The 27523-nt window shown below is 41.2% G+C and overlaps 1 protein-coding gene across 3 annotated transcripts in view; it reads left to right on the top strand.

The window, feature by feature from the left end:
* Nucleotides 1-27523, top strand: part of Ryr3 (ryanodine receptor 3) — a 553860-nt gene that overhangs the window by 457294 nt on the left and 69043 nt on the right. For all 3 annotated transcript variants that reach the window (XR_015684544.1, XR_015684543.1, XM_087655160.1), the window contains exons 65-67: nt 2982-3112; nt 7851-8171; nt 23761-24001. Coding sequence is in view for 1 of the 3 variants with exons in the window: in XM_087655160.1 (XP_087511286.1) it covers nt 2982-3112; nt 7851-8171; nt 23761-24001 (693 nt within the window). In the remaining 2 variants the exon portion in view is untranslated. The remainder of the gene's footprint in view (nt 1-2981; nt 3113-7850; nt 8172-23760; nt 24002-27523) is intronic.

Below are 27523 nucleotides of genomic sequence, written 5' to 3'. Positions count from 1 at the left end.
GAAAGCCCCATAGTTTGGAATTTGGGAACTAATAAATACTGGAAAACATATTGAAACCTTTCCAGCCAGTCACCCTTGACTTACTTATTATATGAAAAATACTCTATCTGGCAGTAAACATTAAAGAAAAAATGGTTTCCATATCCAATGATAAACTGCAAGTCCTTTTTTTTTTATTTTTGGTTGCTATAGAGCTAACCATGCAGCCTCTACCCTGTCTGGAAGCTTTGCCCACACCTACATTGCCCCCTGGGGGCACTAATGACTGGAGAAGCCTATGTCTAGTTCCATCACTCCATGGGCCTAGAGGCCCCAGGTCATTCTCTCTGGCATTTCATAGCCAGAAGGATTGATTGTCAGACTTCTGGGTTTTACTGTGCTAGCAGCTGGGCCAGGAGAGCTGTTGCTTCTCTCTCTCGGCTGAGCAGTTAATTAGCATCCGCATGTGCTCCTGACTCGAGAGTGTCCTGTTGAGAAGCTGGTGTGACTTAGATTTTTCAGTAATTAATATCAGAGAGGACAGGGTCATGTCCCTGTCACTGCCACCCTGCACAACAGGGACTCTTCAGCTCTTTTCTCCCCTCAAGGCTTGCCTTTGTAGCTGCCTCTCCATCTAAACACCCACTATCATGAGCTCAGAACTTCAATTTCAGTAAAACAGAGCAAGTGGAGATGCTGACGGTTCAGCAACGCTTCCTAGTGCTACCTGCAATCTCCCCTGACTTGGGACCCTGCCCAATCATTTCATACCACACATGAATGCCTCCCAGATTATCTTCCATCTGTGCGCCCCGCCCCCTGCCCATGACAGCCCTTTCCCTGACACACTTTCTCATTCTTCTTCTTCAAAAGCGATACAGAAGAGACATCCTACAACTTCCTATTGACTACTCTGCTGCTGCACACTGTGAAATGGCCCTTTGTGGGGCGCTTATTCCAGTTGTTCCTCCCTGTCCTCTTTGAAGTTACTGGCCATGTCATATGAGAAGTTAAGGGGGATGCTCTTTTCTTCAGGCCTCTCTGTCATCTTGAACTTGCCCGAAAAGGCAAAGGAGAAAGAAGAGTTTATGAAAAAGACGGTTGAGGGAAAAGGCCTGGTTGGAGGCTGCTCAGAAGTGGGCCTTGGTCTCAGCGGTTTACACACCTCTCGCTCTCCCCATTCCCTCCCCATTCCCATCCTTATCTCTCTTCCCACTAACATAACTCCTGAGGATATACAAACACAGGGTCTTGGCTTGGCCCAAGGGTACTCTGCCTGTGAAGTCTACCTGGATCAGGGGAAGAAGTCGGAAGGATTCTAACAGCCAGACCTTTTCCTGGAGGACAAGGCCATGCCATTATCTAGGAAGTGGTGAACTAAGAACCCCTCCTGCAGGGGTGATTTGAAAGTTATTCCCTTGAATACTTCCTAGCACATAAGAGGTCCATTTCTTAAAAGCTGAGCCTGAGAAAATGAAGGATAAAAATTGCATCTATTGGTTTTTCTTTAGAGTAGTTTAAAATTTCACATTTTGAATCTGTTAGGTAATTGAGTGAAGCCTGGCTGAATTTTCAGTGAATCCAAATCTTTATGCTAATTCAGGCTCCCTCTCCCTTTCTCCCCTCTCTAATCAGCGCATTACTCTTACACCTCAAGCTAAAGCAGTCTGTACACCCTCAGGCTGCCCCTAAAGAGCCCAATCTACTCCAACAGCCTTCTCCAGTAATTTTATTCAAAAAAGGTTAAGATCACATTTTAAAAATTTAACTCAAATGCACCTCTTTCTCTAACACAGCTGTAGAGGGAAGCTGATCCTTATGATTACTTTGTAAAGATCTGGCTTTTTAAGTTGTATTCCTTTGGGGGTTCTGTATGGAATATATATGTTCTATCTTTGATCTATAGTAGCAAGAAAGGACATTCACCACATATTGTAGTAAAATTCAGTTGGGGATTTCTACCTCACCTTGGATCATTTAGCTCCCAAATAAAAACATAAAACCTTTATATTTATAATAAGCCTTAAATCACTAGAACTGGGCAGGTATCAACCCTCTATGCTATTTTGTCTACTTCCCTGTCAATAACCCCAAGATATAACTTGCCATGTTCTGGCTGGGGCACTCCTACTCCAATTGGCCAACCCTCATGGCCATGTTCTCATGATCCATCTACCCCATGGTGTTTCTCTCCCCTCTCTCCCCTCTACTCTCTCCTTCTCCCCTCTCCCCTCCCCTCCCCTCCTCTCCTTTCGGTCTCTGCCTCAGACCCCAAGCCTAGGAATCAAAGCCCTGCTACCTCTCTTCTGCCCAGCTATAGGCTGTAGGCATCTTTATTCAACCAATATTTTTAAATTAAAGATCAAAATTATATAGCATCATTTGGTATACATGAAGATCTCCTCATCCCTAGGAATAACCAGACCTTGGGGCTGGTATTTAGTATTACAATGCATAGCAACAGACCAAACCTTAGCAACCACCAATGTAACCAAAGGTTAAATTTAAGACCAATATGGCTTTCTTTTTAGTGAAAAAAATGCTACCAGTTTTATAAATTCTTGTCATCTACTTTCAGAGAGCCTATGCTTTTGAAATTCCAGCTACTTGGTGCTATTGAAATTGTTGGTTCTTGTCACAGTAAGGGGTAACTAACCCACACAGTCTTGGGTGCAGGTCTTGGTTGGGAACTGGAGGAAATCCTATAACTGACAGCCTGGTCCACAGATTTTCAGATGCACCTTCTCCAGAAGTCTGTTATTTCCATGATGGTCCTATAACAGGCCCACGGCATATCATCATATCATCTTAGCCACAAGTAGTAGCTCGAAGCAGTGAGCTTAATCGAAATCATTAGTATTTGGATAAAGATAGGAAGAGAAAGTACATGCAATGAAGTAAAACATAGGAAAGTAGTGAGGCATCCTGAGGAGGGGACCTAGCTGATGTGTGGGGTCCACATGTGGATGGCACTACTTCTAAATGGACTTCTTTGTTTCCAGGCAACGTCCTGCTCTTGGAGAATGTCTGGCTTCCCTAGCAGCTGCTATCCCTGTGGCATTTCTGGAACCCAGCCTTAACCGCTATAATCCCCTCTCAGTCTTCAACACCAAAACACCCAGGGAGCGGTCTAGTAAGTATCAACCCAGGGAGTAGCCAGGAAAGTGGCAGGGGTAGAACCACAGCTCTGTAGTATTTTGTTTTAGGCAGATAGTCACATGGTGCCAACATTGAGAAAGAGAGAGAGAGACAAATATTGGTTCTCCACTCACTTTCTCCTTTTTATTCACTCGGAGACCCCAGCCCATAGAATGGTGCTGCCCACACTCAGGGGGAGTCTTCCCTTCTCAGCAAAACTTCTCTGGTAATCCCCTCACAGGCCTACCTACAGGTGATTCTAAATCCCACTAAGTTTGCAAGGTTAATCTTCAAAATGTGAGAGTAGGTCAGTGGGTCTAAGTTAGAGACCAGATATTGTCTCTATCTTGTTGGAAAAATGGGCTCAAAAAGAACTTTTTTTGATGATTAGACTTTTGATAGTTCTTTCATACTGAGGAGATAGTCTAGGTGGATTCTCATGTCCTGATACTTTAAGACCTTGAGGTCTTCTGTCTTCCCAGGGACATGACTACTTTTATCTAGTCTTTAGTCAGAGTACCATCACAAAGGAGCATATGCATAATAATAACCTAAGTATACAGTCTTCAAAAGAAAGTTGTGCTTCAAAAAGATACTGAGCACATATTATCTATGATCACAAAAAATAAGACATTGAATAACAGCAGAAGGAGTTGTAGCTATACAAGAGAGACTTTTTAACAGAAGAATTAGCATGTCCTAAGTTCTATAGCAGAGACTGGTAAAGTATGTACATAGGACAAATCTGGCCCACAGCCTGTTTTTACAAATAAAGATTTCTCAGAAAACAACCAATAACCATTAAAGCTAAAGTCCAAGTCAAGTTGTGGTCCTCCTTCTGGAGAGTGAAAAGAAGTGCTCTCATTCACGGTGATATTAGTTAAGGTTGTTACAGGGAGCCCACTAGAGATGACCACTCAGACACAGCTTATAACCAGTTGAAAGTCTTTATTCCATCTAGCTGGACTACACTGAGGTAATCAGGACCAAGTGTAGTGCCAAGTGATTAGGTTTAGGGATTTTAGAGGTTAAAAAAAAAGACCACGTCATGGTATCTTTTCTGGCAGCTGCAGAGGAAGGTTTTGTGCAAGCAAGCAATTTAACAGAAGGTGAGATAAGTAATTAGCTGTAGGGAGAGGTTTACACAAGCAGGCAGTTTAACAGAAGGTAAGCTAGGTGGGGCGTCTTGACCTTCGGTTCCTAGAATAGAGTTGGGATTCTATTTCCATGGGATTCTCTATCAAGAATATTCTAGTTAAATCTGAAATGGATTCAGCAAGAACGTAAGATGGAGAAAGGTATGTACTGTCTTGGATGGCACAAGATGACACAAGATGATAGGCTAGAATAGAAACTCTTCAACAGCTATTTTTAATAAAGCTTGAATTCCAATAGAACTACAGTGATTTAACAAAATCTGAAGCCTAAACTGCCAAATTATATAGGCCTTGCCATGTTAAGAGAAAGAAAAATATAGTAAATCATTCTAAACTATAGTCCATCTCGGGCTGGAGAGATGGCTCAGCGGTTAAGAGCACCCGACTGCTCTTTCAGAGGTCATGAGTTCAATTCCCAGCAACCACATGGTGGCTCACAACCATCTGTAAAGAGATCTGATGCCCTCTTCTGGTGTATCTGAAGACAGCTACAGTGTACTTATATATAATAAATAAATAAATCTTTAAAAAAAAAAAAAAAACTATAGTCCATCTCATCTAGCGCCAAGAATTTCTTTTCTTTTTTTTTTTTTTTTTTTTTTTTTTGGTTCTTTTTTTCGGAGCTGGGGACGGAACCCAGGGCCTTGCGCTTCCTAGGCAAGCGCTCTACCACTGAGCTAAATCCCCAGCCCCTTTTTTTTAAATTTTATGTGTGTGAGTACACTGTCACACACAAGAAGAGCATCAGATCTCAGTACAGATGATTGTGAGCCACCATGTGGTTGCTGGGAATTGAACTCAGGATCTCTGGAAGAGCAGTCAGTGCTCTTAACCGCGAAGCCCTCTCTCAGTCCCAAGATTTTCTTAAATTATGGATATATGCTACAAGTGAACAGATATAATCCATTTCAGGTGCTCTTTCTCAAACTGTATGAAGTCCTAAGTATACCTTGTCACCACTGTCCTTCTAACCTAGAATACAGAGTGCTAACTACAGCAGTTTTAGTTTTTAATGCTTCTTATTTCACATACTAAGAATACCCTGCCCCCCCCAAACGGTCCCCAGGATAATTTATGAAAGACCACTAATAAAATTCTACTGAACTAGAATAACAGTGGAGACTGGAGGCTAGATTTGATATGCTCCACAGGTATTCACCAATAGAAAACCAGAGGCCCCATTCACCAAAGGCAAGGGGAGATGAGAGAAATGGCTCTCTCTGGCAGGCAGAAACCCATTTCACAGGTGGCTGCATGTCAGCGTGCCAAGTTTGAGCTGAGCCCATACTGTCATTTTTGGGCCATCATTGCCTTTTGACCTTAGGACCTTTGGACCTAATGCCTTTATCCATCAGCAACACTGAGACTTGACACCCAAATCTCCTGCTTTTCACTGTTGACTTAAATAAGCAACGAATGAATGCTAAGCATTTCTGTGGCTCTTTTTTAAATGATATGTGTGTCAAAATGGATTTTGGGATGCACAGAATTACCTGGAGAGTGACTGATAGCTGAATGGACCATAAGACAGTAGATTTCATTCATTACAAAATGGGTGGCCTAAGGAGAAAAGGAGAGGAAGGGATGTTTAAGGTGATAATGATAGCATGTTTTTTAAATTATAGATTGACTTACAGCATCAATCTTCCATCAATTGGACATCTCTATTAATTGACATTTAGTGTTGTACCAATAGAGTTAATTATATTAGAAGCCTCAATACCCGTAGAACATATATCACTTTCTTATCCAAAGCTAAGATATGCCTAAAAATGTTTAATACTGTTTTTGTGACAAAATGGCATAAATCCTTAGTCACATGGAAGTAGTCTGTTAATCAGAGTATAGGGTTGACAAAAACATCCTACCACCAGCCACCTTGCTTAGTTTCCATACCCTTGGAATAATCAACCCCTGAGAAAAGAGGTCCAATTCCAGTGTAAATTATCAGCCTATCTTGCAAAGGTGCAGCACTCTTTGGGTGAAGAGCTGCTAGGAAAAATGAATAAAGAACTTTAGAATCTTATTCGGTGGTTGTCAGAGTCACTTGGTTGGTATGTTAAAGACCTCCAAGCCCTACCCTTGCCACTGGTATATCTAACTCAGTAGACCTTGAGTAAGGCCTGAGGACCTACAACTCAGCTGTGTTTCCAGGGGATACAGCTGCTGCAAGTGAGAGGTCCCTACCATGAGAACCAGTATATAGAAGCTACAAGGGCAGTAGTTCTAATGACTTTTCCCAACACTCTGTGTCTGCTGCTAATAAGGTTCCTTTGAGGCTGACTTCAGGTAGCTAACATACCAGAATTTGCTCTTTTAGTTTATCGTATGACATTTGGAGCCCAAAAACACCCTCTGAATCATAAATGTTGGTCCCATTCAAGGACCAATTATTGTATTATAAATAACTTCTAAAGGTCATTATCATGACTGCAGTGCAACTTCTTGTTCTTCTTATATGGGAGAAAGAAGTGTCTATGGTGATAATTATCTATGTGACTTTTAAACACACACACATCTGAGCTTTCTTATATATAATTGTAATTGCAAATAAGTATGTCAGTTGCCACTAGTGGTTGACACTGTTCTGAAGCTCCTGGTGCAAAGTTTGACTTCTCATCATTTAACTATTTTCTCTAAGGGTGGATGTAGAAAATTACCTTGTGTGTGAAGATCTCCCAGGATTCCCAGGTTGCTACCCATATTTTCTGCTGCACAGAGCAAGACAGATGCATCCTTTGCCAACAGCCAGCATCAGCAATAGAAAAGAAATCTTATCCTCTCTGAAATAGCATTGAATTCTAGTTTCATTTCATCCCCACTGTCCCTATCCAGTGAAGTGACCTTGGTCAAACAAAACTGAGAAAAGAGAGTTAAATCACTAGTCCCAGTAAATATGCTTTCTTAAAAAGTGAGTGACTGACAGAAAGTCACTTAAGTCACCTGAAGTTATTGATCATTTCTGTTGTAAAGGCAGAAAATCAATCTGGGAACAAATTTTTGAACTAGATGGTAAGTATTAGAGCCTCTAGCTTAGCTGCAGGAATGTTAGATGGAATGTTTTCCTTTCCCTTTTGTGGATGTACAGAAGTGATCTGGGTGATTGAAATATAATTTGACGTCTGAACATTGAGTTATTTTGCTCTGGATGCTACTAGTTTTTTGGGTTTTTTGTTTTGTTTTGTTTTGTTTGTTTTGGTTTTTTGTTTGTTTGTTTTTGTTTTTGTTTTGTTTTTCTGCAGTGGACACTGAGGTTCCAAAATAGTCAGGCCAAGACAGAATAGCAAAGGATGTTTGTCCCAAAGTAGTCTTATGCACTGTCCCTCAGCAGTGTCTCCATGGTGCTGCTTTAGCTATAATTTTAAACCTCAGTGTGGCCTTTAAGGAAATGCCCCTGGAAACGACAGTCTGTACAAACTCAAGTCCTGAGTCTCCTCTCATCCAAGCTCATTCCTTTAAGGCTCTTCAGTGGAAATTTATCTCTACAGACAAAAAGAATGGTACTACATCAGTACAACTACGTCAGGGTGCCTTTGAATCAGTGTGCCTTTCTTCTTCCTGTACTCTCTCGGTCAGTTCTGGGGATGCCAGACAAGGTGGAGGACATGTGTCCTGATGTCCCGCAGCTGGAAGGCCTGATGAAGGAAATCAATGGCTTGGCCGAGTCAGGTGCCCGGTATACCGAGATGCCCCATGTCATTGAAGTGATCTTGCCCATGCTCTGCAACTACCTGTCCTACTGGTGGGAGCGGGGACCTGAGAACCTGCCCCCAAGCACAGGACCCTGCTGCACCAAGGTCACATCTGAACACCTCAGCCTCATCCTGGGCAACATACTGAAAATCATCAACAACAACCTGGGCATTGATGAGGCCTCCTGGATGAAGCGTATCGCAGGTACTAAAACCCTTTCTCTCCTGGTTTTCGAGTCTGCAGTTAAGGCAGCCAGATTCTCTTCTAAATTCTTTTATTGATTCTATGATGATTTTGAGCAAGTTCCGATCTATGTTTTAATCTTCTACCTCCCCTTTGCTAGGCAGTAAACTTGGGTCTGGGGATGTCTAACAATTTGTAGAGTATTTGCCTAGCATGTATGAATCCCTGGGTTCAGTCCCCCAGCACTGCATAAACCAGGCATGTTGGCACACCCCTGTAACATAAGCCCTTGGGAGGTAGGGGCAGGCCAGCCTAGGACATATGAGACCTTGTCTCAAACAAAAACAACACAGTAAACTGAATGGGCATAATTTTTCAAACCCTCACCCAACCCTACTCCCCTACTAGTCCAGGCCCCTCAAATCTCCAAGAAGCCATTTAGATCAGCTGCTCAACTCTGCGATTGAGGATTGTCTTTTTTGTTTGGGGTGTTACTAATTATCTATGATTTATTGGTAAGTAACCCTTTGCATTTGGCATTTATATAAAACTCACTCCCATCTCGCTGTACTAAATTCCTGAATGTCATTCAGCATTTGTATTTCTGACTGGCTTGAATGTAGCTAACAATAGCAGCTTTGTTTCGTTGCTTTTTTTTTTTTTAATTTCTCTCTCTTTCTTTGTATCCTCTTTAACTCCTGCAGTAGGCTCTAAATAAATGCTATTAACCAATTTTCTGTTCTTGAAGCAACCAAAAGAAGAAAAGTTTTGGAAAAATGAATGTGTGTCTCACAGTCAAGAAATCATGAATATTTAGTACCCTGCCTGTCAAACTAGAGTCTGGGAGATCAGCACTGTGGAAAATCACTGGTTTTGGTAGAACTTCAGTTCAGGTCATGGTGTTCAGTTGTCAAGGTTTCCCCCTCCAAACTCCTGGACCATGAAATGCTAACACTAGGCAGCAGGGGAGCACAACACTGAATGGTGACCTTTCCTGGCAAATGAATAGACACATTTCTAGAAGAACGAGTGGGAAGTATTCCACTGGGTAATGCAGCCCCTGTGGACAGATAACAAACAGGGTAGACAGTCCCTTATTCTAATTACCCTTAAAAGGTTGTTAATCCTAATGTAATTTAATGGATTCTTATAGTGCGAGTTAAGAGAAGGCCAAGAGTCAGAAAATCTATTCCCTTTCTCCCAGGCTGTGAGTTTCCTGTCACTGAGGAACACTGACGGAAACAGAATGGTAGCTGTCTGTCCTGCAGCAAATCCAGATCTCTTTCAGTGAGATCCTGCCAACTAATGCAAGTCAGTTTTAAGCACCTAATTTCAGCTCAGTTCGGTACAGCAGTGGGCCTGTGCCTTGAAGAGTGCTGAAAAGCCAGGACTCCATGGTTGATGCATGTCATCAAAAAAGCTACCTTTGCTTCTCCAGTTGAAGCTATCTCTTTCTCCTTTATTAGAAAAACAAAATGAAAGGGGAAATAGGTTATAAAAGAAAACTCCTGGAATGTAGTTGTTCTTAATTGAATTCCCTTCCTAAACTAGAGAAAGGTGGAAATAGACATTCGAATGTCCATTGTCAATGGTTCAGGATGCGTTCATTTCATTTTACTTTTTCTTTTCTTTTTTTTTTTTGTATGTCTTTCTTTTTTTTTTTACATTTTATTTTATTTTTTTATTAACTTGAGTATTTCTTATATACATTTCGAGTGTTATTCCCTTTCCCAGTATCCGGGCAAACATCCCCGTCCCCCCTCCCCTTCATTTTGGGTGTTCCCCTCCCAACCCTCCCCCCATTGCCGCCCTCCCCCCACCAGTCTAGTTCACTGGGGGTTCAGTCTTAGCAGGACCCAGGGCTTCCCCTTCCACTGGTGCTCTTACTAGGATATTCATTGCTACCTATGAGGTCAGAGTCCAGGGTCAGTCCATGTATAGTCTTTAGGTAGTGGCTTAGTCCCTGGAAGCTCTGGTTGCTTGGCATTGTTGTACATATGGGGTCTCGAGCCCCTTCAAGCTCTTCCAGTTCTTTCTCTGATTCCTTCAAGGGGGGTCCTATTCTCAGTTCAGTGGTTTGCTGCTGGCATTCGCCTCTGTATTTGCTGTATTCTGGCTGTGTCTCTCAGGAGCGATCTACATCCGGCTCCTGTCGGTCTGCACTTCTTTGCTTCATCAATCTTGTCTAATTGGGTGGCTGTATATGTATGGGCCACATGTGGGGCAGGCTCTGAATGGGTGTTCCTTCAGTCTCTGTTTTAATCTTTGCCTCTCTCTTCCCTGCCAAGGGTATTCTTGTTCCCCTTTTAAAGAAGGAGTGAAGCATTCACATTTTGATCATCCGTCTTGAGTTTCATTTGTTCTAGGCATCTAGGGTAATTCAAGCATTTGGGCTAATAGCCACTTATCAATGAGTGCATACCATGTATGTCTTTCTGTGATTGGGTTAGCTCACTCAGGATGATATTTTCCAGTTCCAACCATTTGCCTACGAATTTCATAAAGTCTTTGATAGCTGAGTAATATTCCATTGTGTAGATGTACCACATTTTCTGTATCCATTCCTCTGTTGAAGGGCATCTGGGTTCTTTCCAGCTTCTGGCTATTATAAATAAGGCTGCAATGAACATAGTGGAGCACGTGTCTTTTTTATATGTTGGGGCATCTTTTGGGTATATGCCCAAGAGAGGTATAGCTGGATCCTCAGGCAGTTCAATGTCCAATTTTCTGAGGATCCTCCAGACTGATTTCCAGAATGGTTGTACCAGTCTGCAATCCCACCAACAATGTAGGAGTGTTCCTCTTTCTCCACATCCTCGCCAGCATCTGTTGTCCCCTGAGTTTTTGATCTTAGCCATTCTCACTGGTGTGAGGTGAAATCTCAGGGTTGTTTTGATTTGCATTTCCCTTATGACTAAAGATGTTGAACATTTCTTTAGGTGTTTCTCAGCCATTCAGCATTCCTCAGCTGTGAATTCTTTGTTTAGCTCTGAACCCCATTTTTTTTTTCCAAATCTTTTTTTTTTTTTTTTTTTTGGTTCTTTTTTTCGGAGCTGGGGACCGAACCCAGGGCCTTGCGCTTTTATTTTATTTTATTTTTTTTTATTTTATTTTATTTTTTTTTATTAACTTGAGTATTTCTTATATACATTTCAAGTGTTATTCCCTTTCCCGGTTTCCGGGCAAACATCCCCCTCCCCCCTCCCCTTCCTTATGGGTGTTCCCCTCCCAACCCTCCCCCCATTGCCGCCCTCCCCCCATAGACTAGTTCACTGGGGGTTCAGTCTTAGCAGGACCCAGGGCTTCCCCTTCCACTTGTGCTCTTACTAGGATATTCATTGCTACCTATGGGGTCAGAGTCCAGGGTCAGTCCATGTATAGTCTTTAGGTAGTGGCTTAGTCCCTGGAAGCTCTGGTTGCTTGGCATTGTTGTACTTTTGGGGTCTCGAGTCCCTTCAAGCTCTTCCAGTTCTTTCTCTGATTCCTTCAATAGGGGACCTATTCTCAGTTCAGTGGTTTGCTGCTGGCATTCGCCTCTATATTTGCTGTATTCTGGCTGTGTCTCTCAGGAGCGATCTACATCCGGCTCCTGTCGGTCTGCACTTCTTTGCTTCATCCATCTTGTCTAATTGGGTGGCTGTATATGTATGGGCCACATGTGGGGCAGGCTCTGATTGGGTGTTCCTTCAGACTCTGTTTTAATCTTTGCCTCTCCCTTCCCTGCCAAGGGTATTCTTTTTCCTCATTTAAAGAAGGAGTGAAGCATTCACATTTTGATCATCCGTCTTGAATTTCGTTTGTTCTAGGGATCTAGGGTAATTCAAGCATTTGGGCTAATAGCCACTTATCAATGAGTGCATACCATGTATGTCTTTCTGTGATTGGGTTAGCTCACTCAGGATGATATTTTCCAGTTCCAACCATTTGCCTACGAATTTCATAAACTCGTTGTTTTTGATAGCTGAGTAATATTCCATTGTGTAGATGTACCACATTTTCTGTATCCATTCCTCTGTTGAAGGGCATCTGGGTTCTTTCCATTTTCTGGCTATTATAAATAAGGCTGCGATGAACATAGTGGAGCACGTGTCTCTTTTATATGTTGGGGCATCTTTTGGGTATATGCCCAAGAGAGGTATAGCTGGATCCTCAGGCAGTTCAATGTCCAATTTTCTGAGGAACCTCCAGACTGATTTCCAGAATGGTTGTACCAGTCTGCAATCCCACCAACAATGGAGGAGTGTTCCTCTTTCTCCACATCCTCGCCAGCATCTGCTGTCACCTGAGTTTTTGATCTTAGCCAATCGCACTGGTGTGAGGTGAAATCTCAGGGTTGTTTTGATTTGCATTTCCCTTATGACTAAAGATGTTGAACATTTCTTTAGGTGTTTCTCAGCCATTCGGCATTCCTCAGCTGTGAATTCTTTGTTTAGCTCTGAACCCCATTTTTTAATAGGGTTATTTGTTTCCCTGCGGTCTAACTTCTTGAGTTCTTTGTATATTTTGGATATAAGGCCTCTATCTGTTGTAGGATTGGTAAAGATCTTTTCCCAATCTGTAGGTTGCCGTTTTGTCCTAACCACAGTGTCCTTTGCCTTACAGAAGCTTTGCAGTTTTATGAGATCCCATTTGTCGATTCTTGATCTTAGAGCATAAGCCATTGGTGTTTTGTTCAGGAAATTATTTCCAGTGCCCATGTGTTCCAGATGCTTCCCTAGTTTTTCTTCTATTAGTTTGAGTGTGTCAGGTTTGATGTGGAGATCCTTGATCCACTTGGACTTAAGCTTTGTACAGGGTGATAAGCATGGATCAATCTGCATTCTTCTACATGTTGCCCTCCAGTTGAACCAGCACCATTTGCTGAAAATGCTATCTTTTTTCCATTTGATGGTTTTGGCTCCTTTGTCAAAAATCAAGTGACCATAGGTGTGTGGGTTCATTTCTGGGTCTTCAATTCTATTCCATTGGTCTATCTGTCTGTCTCTGTATATATACCATGCAGTTTTTATCACTATTGCTCTGTAATACTGCTTGAGTTCAGGGATAGTGATTCCCCCTGAAGTCCTTTTATTGTTGAGGATAGTTTTAGCTATCCTGGGTTTTTTGTTATTCCAGATGAATTTGCAAATTGTTCTGTCTAACTCTTTGAAGAATTGGATTGGTATTTTGATGGGGATTGCATTGAATCTGTAGATTGCTTTTGGTAAAATGGCCATTTTTACTATATTAATCCTGCCAATCCATGAGCATGGGAGATCTTTCCATCTTCTGAGGTCTTCTTCAATTTCTTTCCTCAGTGTCTTGAAGTTCTTATTGTACAGATCTTTTACTTGCTTTGTTAAAGTCACACCGAGGTACTTTATATTATTTGGGTCTATTATGAAGGGTGTCGTTTCCCTAATTTCTTTCTCGGCTTGTTTCTCTTTTGTATAGAGGAAGGCAACTGATTTATTTGAGTTAATTTTATACCCAGCCACTTTGCTGAAGTTGTTTATCAGCTTTAGTAGTTCTCTGGTGGAACTTTTGGGATCACTTAAATATACTATCATGTCATCTGCAAATAGTGATATTTTGACCTCTTCTTTTCCGATCTGTATCCCTTTGATCTCCTTTTGTTGTCTGATTGCTCTGGCTAGAACTTCAAGAACTATATTGAATAAGTAGGGAGAGAGTGGGCAGCCTTGTCTAGTCCCTGATTTTAGTGGGATTGCTTCAAGTTTCTCTCCATTTAGTTTAATGTTAGCAACTGGTTTGCTGTATATGGCTTTTACTATGTTTAGGTATGGGCCTTGAATTCCTATTCTTTCTAGGACTTTTATCATGAAGGGGTGTTGAATTTTGTCAAATGCTTTCTCAGCATCTAATGAAATGATCATGTGGTTCTGTTCTTTCAGTTTGTTTATATAATGGATCACGTTGATGGTTTTCCGTATATTAAACCATCCCTGCATGCCTGGGATGAAGCCTACTTGATCATGGTGGATGATTGTATTGATGTGCTCTTGAATTCGGTTTGCCAGAATTTTATTGAGTATTTTTGCGTCGATATTCATAAGGGAAATTGGTCTGAAGTTCTCTTTCTTTGTTGTGTCTTTGTGTGGTTTAGGTATAAGAGTAATTGTGGCTTCGTAGAAGGAATTCGGTAGGGCTCCATCTGTTTCAATTTTGTGGAATAGTTTGGATAATATTGGTATGAGGTCTTCTATGAAGGTTTGATAGAATTCTGCACTAAACCCGTCTGGACCTGGGCTCTTTTTGGTTGGGAGACCTTTAATGACTGCTTCTATTTCCTTAGGAGTTATGGGGTTGTTTAACTGGTTTATCTGTTCCTGATTTAACTTCGATACCTGGTATCTGTCTAGGAAATTGTCCATTTCCTGAAGATTTTCAAATTTTGTTGAATATAGGTTTTTATAGTAAGATCTGATGATTTTTTGAATTTCCTCCGAATCTGTAGTTATGTTTCCCTTTTCATTTCTGATTTTGTTAATTTGGACACACTCTCTGTGTCCTCTCGTTAGTCTGGCTAAGGGTTTATCTATCTTGTTGATTTTCTCAAAGAACCAACTTTTGGTTCTGTTGATTCTTTCTATGGTCCTTTTTGTTTCTACTTGGTTGATTTCAGCTCTGAGTTTGATTATTTCCTGCCTTCTACTCCTCCTGGGTGTATTTGCTTCTTTTTGTTCTAGAGCTTTTAGGTGTGCTGTCAAGCTGCTGACATATGCTCTTTCCTGTTTCTTTCTGCAGGCACTCAGCGCTATGAGTTTTCCTCTTAGCACAGCTTTCATTGTGTCCCATAAGTTTGAGTATGTTGTATCTTCATTTTCATTAAATTCTAAAAAGTTTTTAATTTCTTTCTTTATTTCTTCCTTGACCAGGTTATCATTGAGTAGAGCATTGTTCAATTTCCACGTATATGTGGGCATTCTTCCCTTATTGTTATTGAAGACCAGTTTTAGGCCGTGGTGGTCCGATAGCATGCATGGGATTATTTCTATCTTTCTGTACCTGTTGAGGCCCGTTTTTTGACCAATTATATGGTCAATTTTGGAGAAAGTACCATGAGGAGCTGAGAAGAAGGTATATCCTTTTGCTTTAGGATAGAATGTTCTATAAATATCTGTTAAGTCCATTTGGCTCATGACTTCTCTTAGTCTGTCTACATCACTGTTTAATTTCTGTTTCCATGATCTGTCCATTGATGAGAGTGGGGTGTTGAAATCTCCCACTATTATTGTGTGAGGTGCAATGTGTGTTTTGAGCTTTAGTAAGGTTTCTTTTACGTATGTAGGTGCCCTTGTATTTGGGGCATAGATATTTAGGATTGAGAGTTCATCTTGGTTGATTTTTCCTTTGATGAATATGAAGTGTCCTTCCTTATCTTTTTTGATGACTTTTAGTTGGAAATTGATTTTATTTGATATTAGAATGGCTGCTCCAGCTTGCTTCTTCTGACCATTTGCTTGGAAAGTTGTTTTCCAGCCTTTCACTCTGAGGTAGTGTCTGTCTTTGTCTCTGAGGTGTGTTTCCTGTAGGCAGCAGAATGCAGGGTCCTCGTTGCGTATCCAGTTTGTTAATCTATGTCTTTTTATTGGGGAGTTGAGGCCATTGATATTGAGAGATATTAAGGAATAGTGATTATTGCTTCCCGTTATATTCATATTTGGATGTGAGGTTATGTTTGTGTGCTTCCATTCTCTTTGTTTTGTTGCCAAGACGATTAGTTTCTTGCTTCTTCTAGGGTATAGCTTGCCTCCTTATGTTGGGCTTTACCATTTATTATCCTTTGTAGTGCTGGATTTGTAGAAAGATATTGTGTAAATTTGGTTTTGTCATGGAATATCTTGGTTTCTCCATCAATGTTAATTGAGAGTTTTGCTGGATACAGTAACCTGGGCTGGCATTTGTGTTCTCTTAGGGTCTGTATGACATCAGTCCAGGATCTTCTGGCCTTCATAGTTTCTGGCGAGAAGTCTGGTGTGATTCTGATAGGTCTCCCTTTATATGTTACTTGACCTTTTTCCCTTACTGCTTTTAATATTCTTTCTTTATTTTGTGCGTTTGGTGTTTTGACAATTATGTGACGGGAGGTGTTTCTTTTCTGGTCCAATCTATTTGGAGTTCTGTAGGCTTCTTGTATGTCTATGGGTATCTCTTTTTTTAGGTTAGGGAAGTTTTCTTCTATGATTTTGTTGAAGATATTTATTGGTCCTTTGAGCTGGGAGTCTTCACTCTCTTCTATACCTATTATCCTTAGGTTTGATCTTCTCATTGAGTCCTGGATTTCCTGTATGTTTTGGACCAGTAGCTTTTTCCGCTTTACATTATCTTTGACAGTTGAGTCAATGATTTCTATGGAATCTTCTGCTCCTGAGATTCTCTCTTCCATCTCTTGTATTCTGTTGGTGAAGCTTGTATCTACAGCTCCTTGTCTCTTCTTTTGGTTTTCTATATCCAGGGTTGTTTCCATGTGTTCTTTCTTGATTGCTTCTATTTCCATTTTTAATTCCTTCAACTGTTTGATTGTGTTTTCCTGGAATTCTTTCAGGGATTTTTGCGATTCCTCTCTGTAGGCTTTTACTTGTTTATTAATGTTTTCCTGTGCTTCCCTAAGTGTGTTCATGTCTTTCTTGAAGTCCTCCAGCATCATGATCAAATATGATTTTGAAACTAGATCTTGTTTTTCTGGTGTGTTTGGATATTCCATGTTTGTTTTGGTGGGAGAATTGGGCTCCGATGATGGCATGTAGTCTTGGTTTCTGTTGCTTGGGTTCCTGCGCTTGCCTCTCGCCATCAGATTATCTCTAGTGTTACTTTGTTCTGCTGTTTCTGATAGTGGCTAGACTGTCCTATAAGCCTGTGTGTCAGGAGTGCTGTAGACCTGTTTTCCTCTCTTTCAGTCAGTTATGGGGACAGAGTGTTCTGCTTTCGGGCGTGTAGTTTTTCCTCTCTATAGGTCTTCAGCTGTTCCTGTGGGCCTGTGTCTTGAGTTCACCAGGCAGCTTTCTTGCAGCAGAAAATTTGGTCTTACCTGTGGTCCCGAGGCTCAGGTTTGCTCGTGGGGTGCTGCCCAGGGGCTCTCTGCAGCGGCAGCAACCAGGAAGACCTGTGCCGCCCCTTCCGGGAGCTTCAGTGCACCAGGATTCCAGATGGTCTTTGGCTTTTTCCTCTGGCGTCCGAGATGTGTGTGCAGGGAGCAGTCTCTTCTGGTTTCCCAGGCTTGTCTGCCTCTCTGAAGGTTTAGCTCTCCCTCCCACGGGATTTGGGTGCAGAGAACTGTTTATCCGGTCTGTTTCCTTCAGGGTCCGGCGGTGTCTCTGGCAGGGGTGCTGCCGCTCCCCCACAGGAGCCCAGAGGCCTTATACAGTTTCCTCTTGGGCCAGGGATGTGGGCAGGCGTGAGCAGTGTTGGTGGTCTCTTCTGCTCTGCAGCCTCAGGAGTGCCCACCTGACCAGGCGGTTGGGTCTCTGAACCCCATTTTTCAATAGGGTTATTTGTTTCCCTGCGGTCTAACTTCTTGAGTTCTTTGTATATTTTGGATATAAGGCCTCTATCTGTTGTAGGATTGGTAAAGATCTTTTCCCAATCTGTTGGTTGCCGTTTTGTCCTAACCACAGTGTCCTTTGCCTTACAGAAGCTTTGCAGTTTTATGAGATCCCATTTGTCGATTCTTGATCTTAGAGCGTAAGCCATTGGTGTTTTGTTTAGGAAATTTTTTCCAGTGCCCATGTGTTCCAGATGCTTCCCTAGTTTTTCTTCTATTAGTTTGAGTGTGTCTGGTTTGATGTGGAGATCCTTGATCCACTTGGACTTAAGCTTTGTACAGGGTGATAAGAATGGATCGATCTGCATTCTTCTACATGTTGCCCTCCAGTTGAACCAGCACCATTTGCTGAAAATGCTATCTTTTTTCCATTGGATGGTTTTGGCTCCTTTGTCAAAAATCAAGTGACCATAGGTGTGTGGGTTCATTTCTGGGTCTTCAATTCTATTCCATTGGTCTATCTGTCTGTCTCTGTACCAATACCATGCAGCTTTTTATCACTATTGCTCTGTAATACTGCTTGAGTTCAGGGATAGTGATTCCCCCTGAAGTCCTTTTACTGTTGAGGATAGCTTTAGTTATCCTGGGTTTTTTGTTATTCCAGATGAATTTGCAAATTGTTCTGTCTAACTCTTTGAAGAATTGGATTGGTATTTTGATGGGGATTGCATTGAATCTGTAGATTGCTTTTGGTAAAATGGCCATTTTTACTATATTAATCCTGCCAATCCATGAGCATAGGAGATCTTTCCATCTTCTGAGGTCTTCTTCAATTTCCTTCTTCAGTGTCTTGAAGTTCTTATTGTACAGATCTTTTACTTGCTTTGTTAAAGTCACACCGAGGTACTTTATATTATTTGGGTCTATTATGAAGGGTGTCGTTTCCCTAATTTCTTTCTCGGCTTGTTTCTCTTTTGTATAGAGGAAGGCAACTGATTTATTTGAGTTAATTTTATACCCAGCCACTTTGCTGAAGTTGTTTATCAGCTTTAGTAGTTCTCTGGTGGAACTTTTGGGATCACTTAAATATACTATCATATCATCTGCAAATTGTGATATTTTGACCTCTTCTTTTCCGATCTGTATCCCCTTGATCTCCTTTTGTTGTCTGATTGCTCTGGCTAGAACTTCAAGAACTATATTGAATAAGTAGGGAGAGAGTGGACAGCCTTGTCTAGTCCCTGATTTTAATGGGATTGCTTCAAGTTTCTCTCCATTTAGTTTAATGTTAGCAACTGGTTTGCTGTATATGGCTTTTACTATGTTTAGGTATGGGCCTTGAATTCCTATTCTTTCCAGGACTTTTTTCATGAAGGGGTGTTGAATTTTGTCAAATGCTTTCTCAGCATCTAATGAAATGATCATGTGTTTCTGTTCTTTCAGTTTGTTTATATAATGGATCACGTTGATGTTTTTCCATATATTAAACCATCCCTGCATGCCTGGGATGAAGCCTACTTGATCATGGTGGATGATTGTTTTGATGTGCTCTTGAATTCGGTTTGCCAGAATTTTGTTGAGTATTTTTGCGTCGATATTCATAAGGGAAATTGGTCTTAAGTTCTCTTTCTTTGTTGTGTCTTTGTGTGGTTTAGGTATAAGAGTAATTGTGGCTTCGTAGAAGGTATTCAGTAGTGATCCATCTGTTTCAATTTTGTGGAATAGTTTGGATAATATTGGTATGAGGTCTTCTATGAAGGTTTGATAGAATTCTGCACTAAACCCGTCTGGACCTGGGCTCTTTTTGGTTGGGAGACCTTTAATGACTGCTTCTATTTCCTTAGGAGTTATGGGGTTGTTTAACTGGTTTATCTGTTCCTGATTTAACTTCGATACCTGGTATCTGTCTAGGAAATTGTCCATTTCCTGAAGATTTTCAAGTTTTATTGAATATAGGTTTTTATAGTAAGATCTGATGATTTTTTGAATTTCCTCTGAATCTGTAGTTATGTCTCCCTTTTCATTTCTGATTTTGTTAATTTGGACGCACTCTCTGTGTCCTCTTGTTAGTCTGGCTAAGGTTTTATCTATCTTGTTGATTTTCTCAAAGAACCAACTTTTGGTTCTGTTGATTCTTTCTATGGTCCTTTTTGTTTCTACTTGGTTGATTTCCGCTCTGAGTCTGATTATTTCCTGCCTTCTACTCCTCCTGGGTGTATTTGCTTCTTTTTGTTCTATAGCTTTTAGGTGTGCTGTCAAGCTGCTGACATATGCTCTTTCCTGTTTCTTTCTGCAGGCACTCAGCGCTATGAGTTTTCTTCTTAGCACAGCTTTCATTGTGTCCCATAAGTTTGGGTATGTTATACCTTCATTTTCATTAAATTCTAAAAAGTTTTTAATTTCTTTCTATTTCTTCCTTGACCAGGTTATCATTGAGTAGAGCATTGTTCAATTTCCACGTATATGTGGGCATTCTTCCCTTATTGTTATTGAAGACCAGTTTTAGGCCGTGGTGGTCCGATAGCACGCATGGGATTATTTCTATCTTTCTGTACCTGTTGAGGCCCGTTTTTTGACCAATTATATGGTCAATTTTGGAGAAAGTACCATGAGGAGCTGAGAAGAAGGTATATCCTTTTGCTTTAGGATAGAATGTTCTATAAATATCTGTTAAGTCCATTTGGCTCATGACTTCTCTTAGTCTGTCTACATCTCTGTTTAATTTCTGTTTCCATGATCTGTCCATTGATGAGAGTGGGGTGTTGAAATCTCCCACTATTATTGTGTGAGGTGCAATGTGTGTTTTGAGCTTTAGTAAGGTTTCTTTTACATATGTAGGTGCCCTTGTATTTGGGGCATAGATATTTAGGATTGAGAGTTCATCTTGGTGGATTTTTTCCTTTGATGAATATGAAGTGTCCTTCCTTATCTTTTTTGATGACTTTTAGTTGAAAATTGATTTTATTTGATATTAGAATGGCTACTCCAGCTTGCTTCTTCAGACCATTTTCTTGGAAAATTGTTTTCCAGCCTTTCACTCTGAGGTAATGTCTGTCTTTGTCTCTGAGGTGTGTTTCCTGTAGGCAGCAGAATACAGGGTCCTCGTTGCGTATCCAGTTTGTTAATCTATGTCTCTTTATTGGGGAGTTGAGGCCATTGATGTTGAGAGATATTAAGGAATAGTGATTATTGCTTCCCATTATATTCATATTTGGATGTGAGGTTATGTTTGTGTGCTTTCATTCTCTTTGTTTTGTTGCCAAGACGATTAGTTTCTTGCTTCTTCTAGGGTATAGCTTGCCTCCTTATGTTGGGCTTTACCATTTATTATCCTTTGTAGTGCTGGACTTGTAGAAAGATATTGTGTAAATTTGGTTTTGTCATGGAATATCTTGGTTTCTCCATCTATGTTAATTGAGAGTTTTGCAGGATACAGTAACCTGGGCTGGCATTTGTGTTCTCTTAGGGTCTGTATGACATCAGTCCAGGATCTTCTGGCCTTCATAGTTTCTGGCGAGAAGTCTGGTGTGATTCTGATAGGTCTGCCTTTATATGTTACTTGACCTTTTTCCCTTACTGCTTTTAATATTCTTTCTTTATTTTGTGCGTTTGGTGTTTTGACTATTATGTGACGGGAGGTGTTTCTTTTCTGGTCCAATCTATTTGGAGTTCTGTAGGCTTCTTGTATGCCTATGGGTATCTCTTTTTTTAGGTTAGGGAAGTTTTCTTCTATGATTTTGTTGAAGATATTTACTGGTCCTTTTAGCTGGGAGTCTTCACTCTCTTCTATACCTATTATCCTTAGGTTTGATCTTCTCATTGAGTCCTGGATTTCCTGTATGTTTTGGACCAGTAGCTTTTTCCGCTTTACATTATCCTTGAGAGTTGAGTCAATGATTTCTATGGAATCTTCTGCTCCTGAGATTCTCTCTTCCATCTCTTGTATTCTGTTGGTGAAGCTTGTATCTACAGCTTCTTTTGGTTTTCTATATCCAGGGTTGTTTCCATGTGTTCTTTCTTGATTGCTTCTATTTCCATTTTTAATTCCTTCAACTGTTTGATTGTGTATTCCTGGAATTCTTTCAGGGATTTTTGTGACTCCTCTCTATGGGCTTCTACTTGTTTATTTATGATTTCCTGATATTCTTTCAGGGATTTTTGTGTCTCCTCTCTATGGGCTTCTACTTGTTTATTTATGTTTTCCTGGAATTCTTTCAGGCATTTTTGTGATTCCTCTCTGTAGGCTTCTACTTGTTTATTAATGTTTTCCTGTGTTTCTCTAAGGGAGTTCTTCACGTCTTTCTTGAAGTCCTCCAGCATCATGATCAAATATGATTTTGAAACTAGATCTTGCTTTTCTGGTGTGTTTGGACATTCCATGTTTGTTTTGGTGGGAGAATTGGGCTCCGATGATGCCATGTAGTCTTGGTTTCTGTTGCTTGGGTTCCTGCGCTTGCCTCTCGCCATCAGATTATCTCTAGTGTTATTTTGTTCTGCTATTTCTGACAGTGGCTAGACTGTCCCTATAAGCCTGTGTGACAGGAGTGCTGTAGACCTGTTTTACTGTTTTCTTTCAGCCAGTTATGGGGACAGAGTGTTCTGCTTTCGGGCATGTAGTTTTTCCTCTCTACAGGTCTTCAGCTGTTCCTGTGGGCCTGTGTCTTGAGTTCACCAGGCAGGTCACTTGCAGCATACAAGTTGGTCTTACCTGTGGTCCCGAGGCTCAAGTTCGCTCTCAGGGTGCTGCCCACGGGCTCTTTGCAGCGGCAGCAACCAGGAAGACCTGTGCCGCCCCTTCTGGGAGCTTCAGTGCACCAGGGTTCCAGATGGCCTTTGGTGTTTTCCTCTGTCGTCTGAGATGTGTGTGCAGAGAGCAGTCTCTTCTGGTTTCCCAGGCTTGTCTGCCTCTCTGAAGGTTTAGCTCTCCCTCCCACGGGATTTGGGTGCAGAGAACTGTTTATCCGGTCTGTTTCCTTCAGGTTCCTGCGTTGTCTCAGGCAGGGGTCCTGCCCCTCCTGGGCCCTCCCCCACGGGAGCCCAGAGGCCTTATACAGTTTCCTCTTGGGCCAGGGATGTGGGCAGGGGTGGGCAGTGTTGGTGGTCTCTTCCGCTCTGCAGCCTCGGGAGTGCCCACCTGACCAGGTGGTGAGGTCTCTTTCCCACGGGGTTTGGGAGCAGAGAGCTGCTGCGGGCCGAAATCCATGGGTCCATTTTACTTTTTCTTGCAATTACTCTGATTCTTATACTCACACTATTCAGCTCAGCTGACCTAATTCGCAATAGTATAATCAGAATCTAATCAATGGGATATAAAGATATCCCATTTTTATATAGGATAGGACATGTGGGTTTCCTTTTATTCTTTTTACAAAAGGCCAACATGGCAGCCCTGATAATTTCTTGTTCAGCTTCTCTACTTCTAGTAATGCCTCAGTTTGTCCAAGCCCATGCTCCCTCCCTCAAAGTCCAAAGAAAATGGCAGTGCTGAGAGCTTAGAACTTGACTGGACTATTATGCTTTGGGCAGATGAAATAATGAAGTAATTAGAAAGCATGTGTAAGCATATACATGTAAACATAGATGTATATTTTATTTTTAACACATAATAAATGTATAAATTTTTAAGGTACAGTGTGACTCCCAGTACAGATATTCTACGTGTAATGATAGATCAGGGTAACTGACCTATCTGTCACCTCAATAGAAAGCATACACCCAGTGCTTGTTCCCAGGTCAACAAAGTATTAATTTCCATGAACAAAGAAAGGGCTTCCTGCAGGGACATAAAATCCAATGACTGATGAGCCAAGACCAACATGGACAGGCTGTCAGATGATGGAAGATAATGTGCTAGAAGAGAGAAGGGGTATGGCATAGGCCATGCATACGTGAGGAATTCATGTTGTGTGGGGTTTCTATGGGCTGGAGTTACTGAGTAGGGTGGCTGTGCTGGATCCCCACTCTTCACTGTGGACTTGTGAGAGGGACGTTCCAGGAAGGATCACAGATGGGAGCTATACACAGATGTCATCCTGGATTGACGGTTTCCTCAATCTCACCTTTCTTACTTTCATTAATGGTCACAATCCATGGAACGAGACTAAGGTCCTCTGTTTGCAAATGCAGTGTATGCCCAGCCAATCATCAGCAAAGCCAGGCCTGACCTGCTTCGAAGCCACTTCATCCCCACCCTGGAGAAGCTGAAGAAGAAGGCGGTGAAGATTGTGCAGGAGGAGGAGCAGCTGAAGACTGATGGCAAGGGGGATACCCAGGAGGCTGAGCTCCTCATCCTAGACGAGTTTGCTGTCCTCTGCAGGGACCTGTATGCCTTCTACCCCATGCTGATCCGCTATGTGGACAACAACAGGTATGAAAGAGATGTCTGGAAGCTGCCGGCCGCTCTCCGAGGCTGGTTTGTGCAATCAAATAACACAGAAAGATAATATTGCTTTGTGTTGCTAGGGAGACGAAGGAAGTCATAGTCATCACCACCAGGCTTTCTACCAGTAGTCAGAACATAGGTGTAGCGATTTCCTTGGCAAGGGATTCTGTATGGATCGAGGCATGCATCCTCATGGGCCACTTCAAGGCAAGGGAAGCTGGTTGAATAAGATTTGCATTGCCTCATTTTTGCTGCTCTCTAATATACTCATTCAATGGCTGTCCTTGACTGCCAGGCACTGTTCAAGCCCTTGAGGGAGAGGGCATATTCTTTAGTGTAGGAGCGTTCATTTTGGCAGTAAAAAAGCACACACAATAAAAAAAAAATTTAATTAAAAATTAAAAAAAAAAATAAACCCAAGTACAATGATACTGAGAAAAATCAATGGAATTAGGAAGGACAAGTAAATGTAGCTCCTTAATTGGTGTTACTGAAAAAACAGCGTTTGAGCAAAGATCCATGGAAATAAGTGGCTGGGAACCACAATGTCCAGAAGAAGATCATTGTGGGAAGAGGGACTATGGACAGAAGCCCTCAGGAAGCAGTGTGTTCAGGATGTTTAATACTTGAAATGCTTGAATGTCACAATTAAGCAAATTAACTCCACAATACCAGGAAGTTTCTCTATGAGCCATCCTTTTACCAAAACCCAATGTGATCAATTGGCATATAAATTTTAATTGTGATGGAATGAATACTGAAACAGTAATTTGAGATATAGGAGGGCCTGTAGTCCTATATGCCTGTAAAGAAAGCAAAGTGTTTGTAGAATAAGCACAGATATTTTTAGGGAACCTTAAAATGTGGTATTCAACACCCTTGATATATTAGTTACCTTCCTCCTACTTGGCTGTGACCAGAAGATAACTGATGGGAAACAACTTAAGGAAGGATGTATGTTGGCTCGTGGTCTGAGGAGACCCAGTCTACCTTCAGGAGAATGTGAGGAGTAGGGGCTTACTTACATCTGGGTAGGTAAGGAAGCTGAGAAAACAGAATATTATTGTTCCATTGTTGTCCCTCCCCCCTTTTCCTTATTAATTCAGCCTGGGATCACAGTCCAGGAAATGATGCCACCTACCTACCTTCAGGGTGGGTCTTCCAATTCATATAAGCCTCTCTAGAAATACCTTCATATACATACCCAAACTTGGGCCTGACCAATGTCCTAGGCATTTCATTTTTAAATTTCATTTTTAACCTTCATTTTGATTTTATGTGTTCTGCCTACAAATGTGTTTGTATACCATGTGTGTGTCTTATCCCCTGGGACAAGAATTATTGACAGTTGAGAGCTGTCATGTGGATGCTGGGAGTTGAACTCCGGTCTTCTGTAAGAACAGCCAGTGTTCTTAATCCCTGAGTCATCTCTCCAGCTCCCCCCACCCAGATATTTCTTAACTCAATCAAGATAATAATCAAAAATTGCCATTACAAATCCAACCCTTGTCAATTTAATACACAAATATGTTACTTTAAACTATACTATTACATTTGTTCCACCCCTCCCATCAAATGTATATAATTTTCCCACACTGGTTCTCCACTTTAATACCAACAGAGTATGCAACATTGTACACTAATTCTGACACTACCCAGAGTTACTACAGGCTTCTCTGTAGGACTGACCCAACTTCAAACACCAGTCATGTATGGAATGGCCATGGGTTGGGGATATAGTTCCATAGTAGAGTGTTTTCAAAAGGAAATAGCTAACAAATGATACAGTCATTAATTCACAACTGAAGTTATGTGTGCTGGGCCCACACAAGATTGGCCATTTAACAATCTGTCATGAAACAAAGAACTCACAAGGATCTACCTTAACCCTGAATGATTGGATACAGGTAGATTTTGGGAGAGGAGGAATCTTACTTGTGCACCCTCTGGGAAATCTGTAACCAGATCTTGAGTGCCAGAATTTAGCATTTGAATACATAGCAACACCAGACCAACCCAACAGGTAGGAAGGAAAGTTTAGGACAAGAATGGACAGCATACTTTGCGTACATATAGAAAAGTATCTAAGAACAAATTTCATTAAAAATGTTAAAAGGAAGTGAGCAGGCTAGCCACAGTTTTTCTGTGCAGAATATAAACTCAGATTTCTATGAGCCTCCTGCTCAGAATGATTGGTAGTGAACAAGGGCTGGGTCAGAATATCTACCCATAATAAGAGAAAATATCATAATACATGTTAATATGGGGAAATGAGTTTACTACAATTTTTACTGAAACTGAGGAAAAAGAAATTCCTAATCTGTCTCTGGGACCCACAGCATTCTAGTTTACGGAGTAGGGGGGCACAAGCCAGGAAATGTGCATATTTGATTTAGCTGAGGGCTCAAGTTAACAAAAGTGGAAGATAAGCCCCTTTCCTGGGGTAAGTTCAGAACTCATGGGACTAGCTATTTCCACTGAGAATATGGTCTTTCTTGGAAGTATGTCAATCCTCAGGGCTCCAATAACTCAGGAAAGCATTTAGGATTACTGATTTATTAGTAACTCAGGAACATCTAAATAAATATGCATGGGTTTGGAGATGCTCAGAATTCCCAGGCTTTCCCCAGGTGCAGCAGCTTCTCCAATATCAGAGTGGTCACCTGTCTAGAAGCCCCTGACTCTCAGTGTTGAGGAGTTTTTGATGACTGGTGGTATTATATTGTGATTTATTTTGCTTTGCTTTGTTGTACTAGACATTGAGCCTAGAATGGTTTGCCTGCCACACAAGTATACTACCACTGATCAGCAGCCTTGGTCTTTAAGGGTTTTATAGGTGGCCTTCATTGACTGATTGTATCAGTGCTCATTGGTTTTTTGAGTTTGAACTGAATCCTTTTTTACCCCAAGAGCTTAGGAAAGTTCCAACCCTGTAGTCTGATTCTAACTAGCAATGGAGAGTTCTAGTCTGTCTGGGGCCCAGGTATTATCCTGAAGTTATCTAGCCCTCATCAATATATGGGTTTGTTATGAGATGGTAAGTCTCATGTCATTCATAAACCCCTCTATGGCCAGAGAGGTTTGTTATAAAAAGCAAAAACTACTCAGGACCCCCTTTGCCAGGAATATAAGCAAAGACTAAGTATTTCACCATACCACACTCTCTTACAATCAAAAAACTTAATAATCTGGGAGCACTAGAAGGGATGCAAAAATAGATGAGAGAAGATAGCTGACTTCGAAGTTGTTTCCCATTCTACCATGGCAGGAGATTCATATTCATTTTAGCATTCATCTTTATAATATAAGTTGTACTTAAAGTAATTTGTATGAGGTTATTTATATTTAGGATTTGAAATAAAACATCTTCTGCATAAATATTGTCTACACACATATGCATAAACATGTACATTAAGGCTAGCATATTATATTTCCTTTTCTAGCTACAGGAAATTATGCTCATTTTGACAAAGGAACTCTGCTCTTAGAGTATCAACTTTAGTCATT

The sequence above is a fragment of the Rattus norvegicus genome, chromosome 3 (assembly GCF_021556685.1).
Source record: "Rattus norvegicus strain SHRSP/BbbUtx chromosome 3, alternate assembly SHRSP_T2T, whole genome shotgun sequence".
In the NCBI taxonomy this organism is placed as follows: domain Eukaryota; kingdom Metazoa; phylum Chordata; class Mammalia; order Rodentia; family Muridae; genus Rattus; species Rattus norvegicus.
The sequence above is the reverse complement of the archived record's forward strand: the minus strand, read 5'-3'. Positions and strand labels throughout refer to the sequence as shown.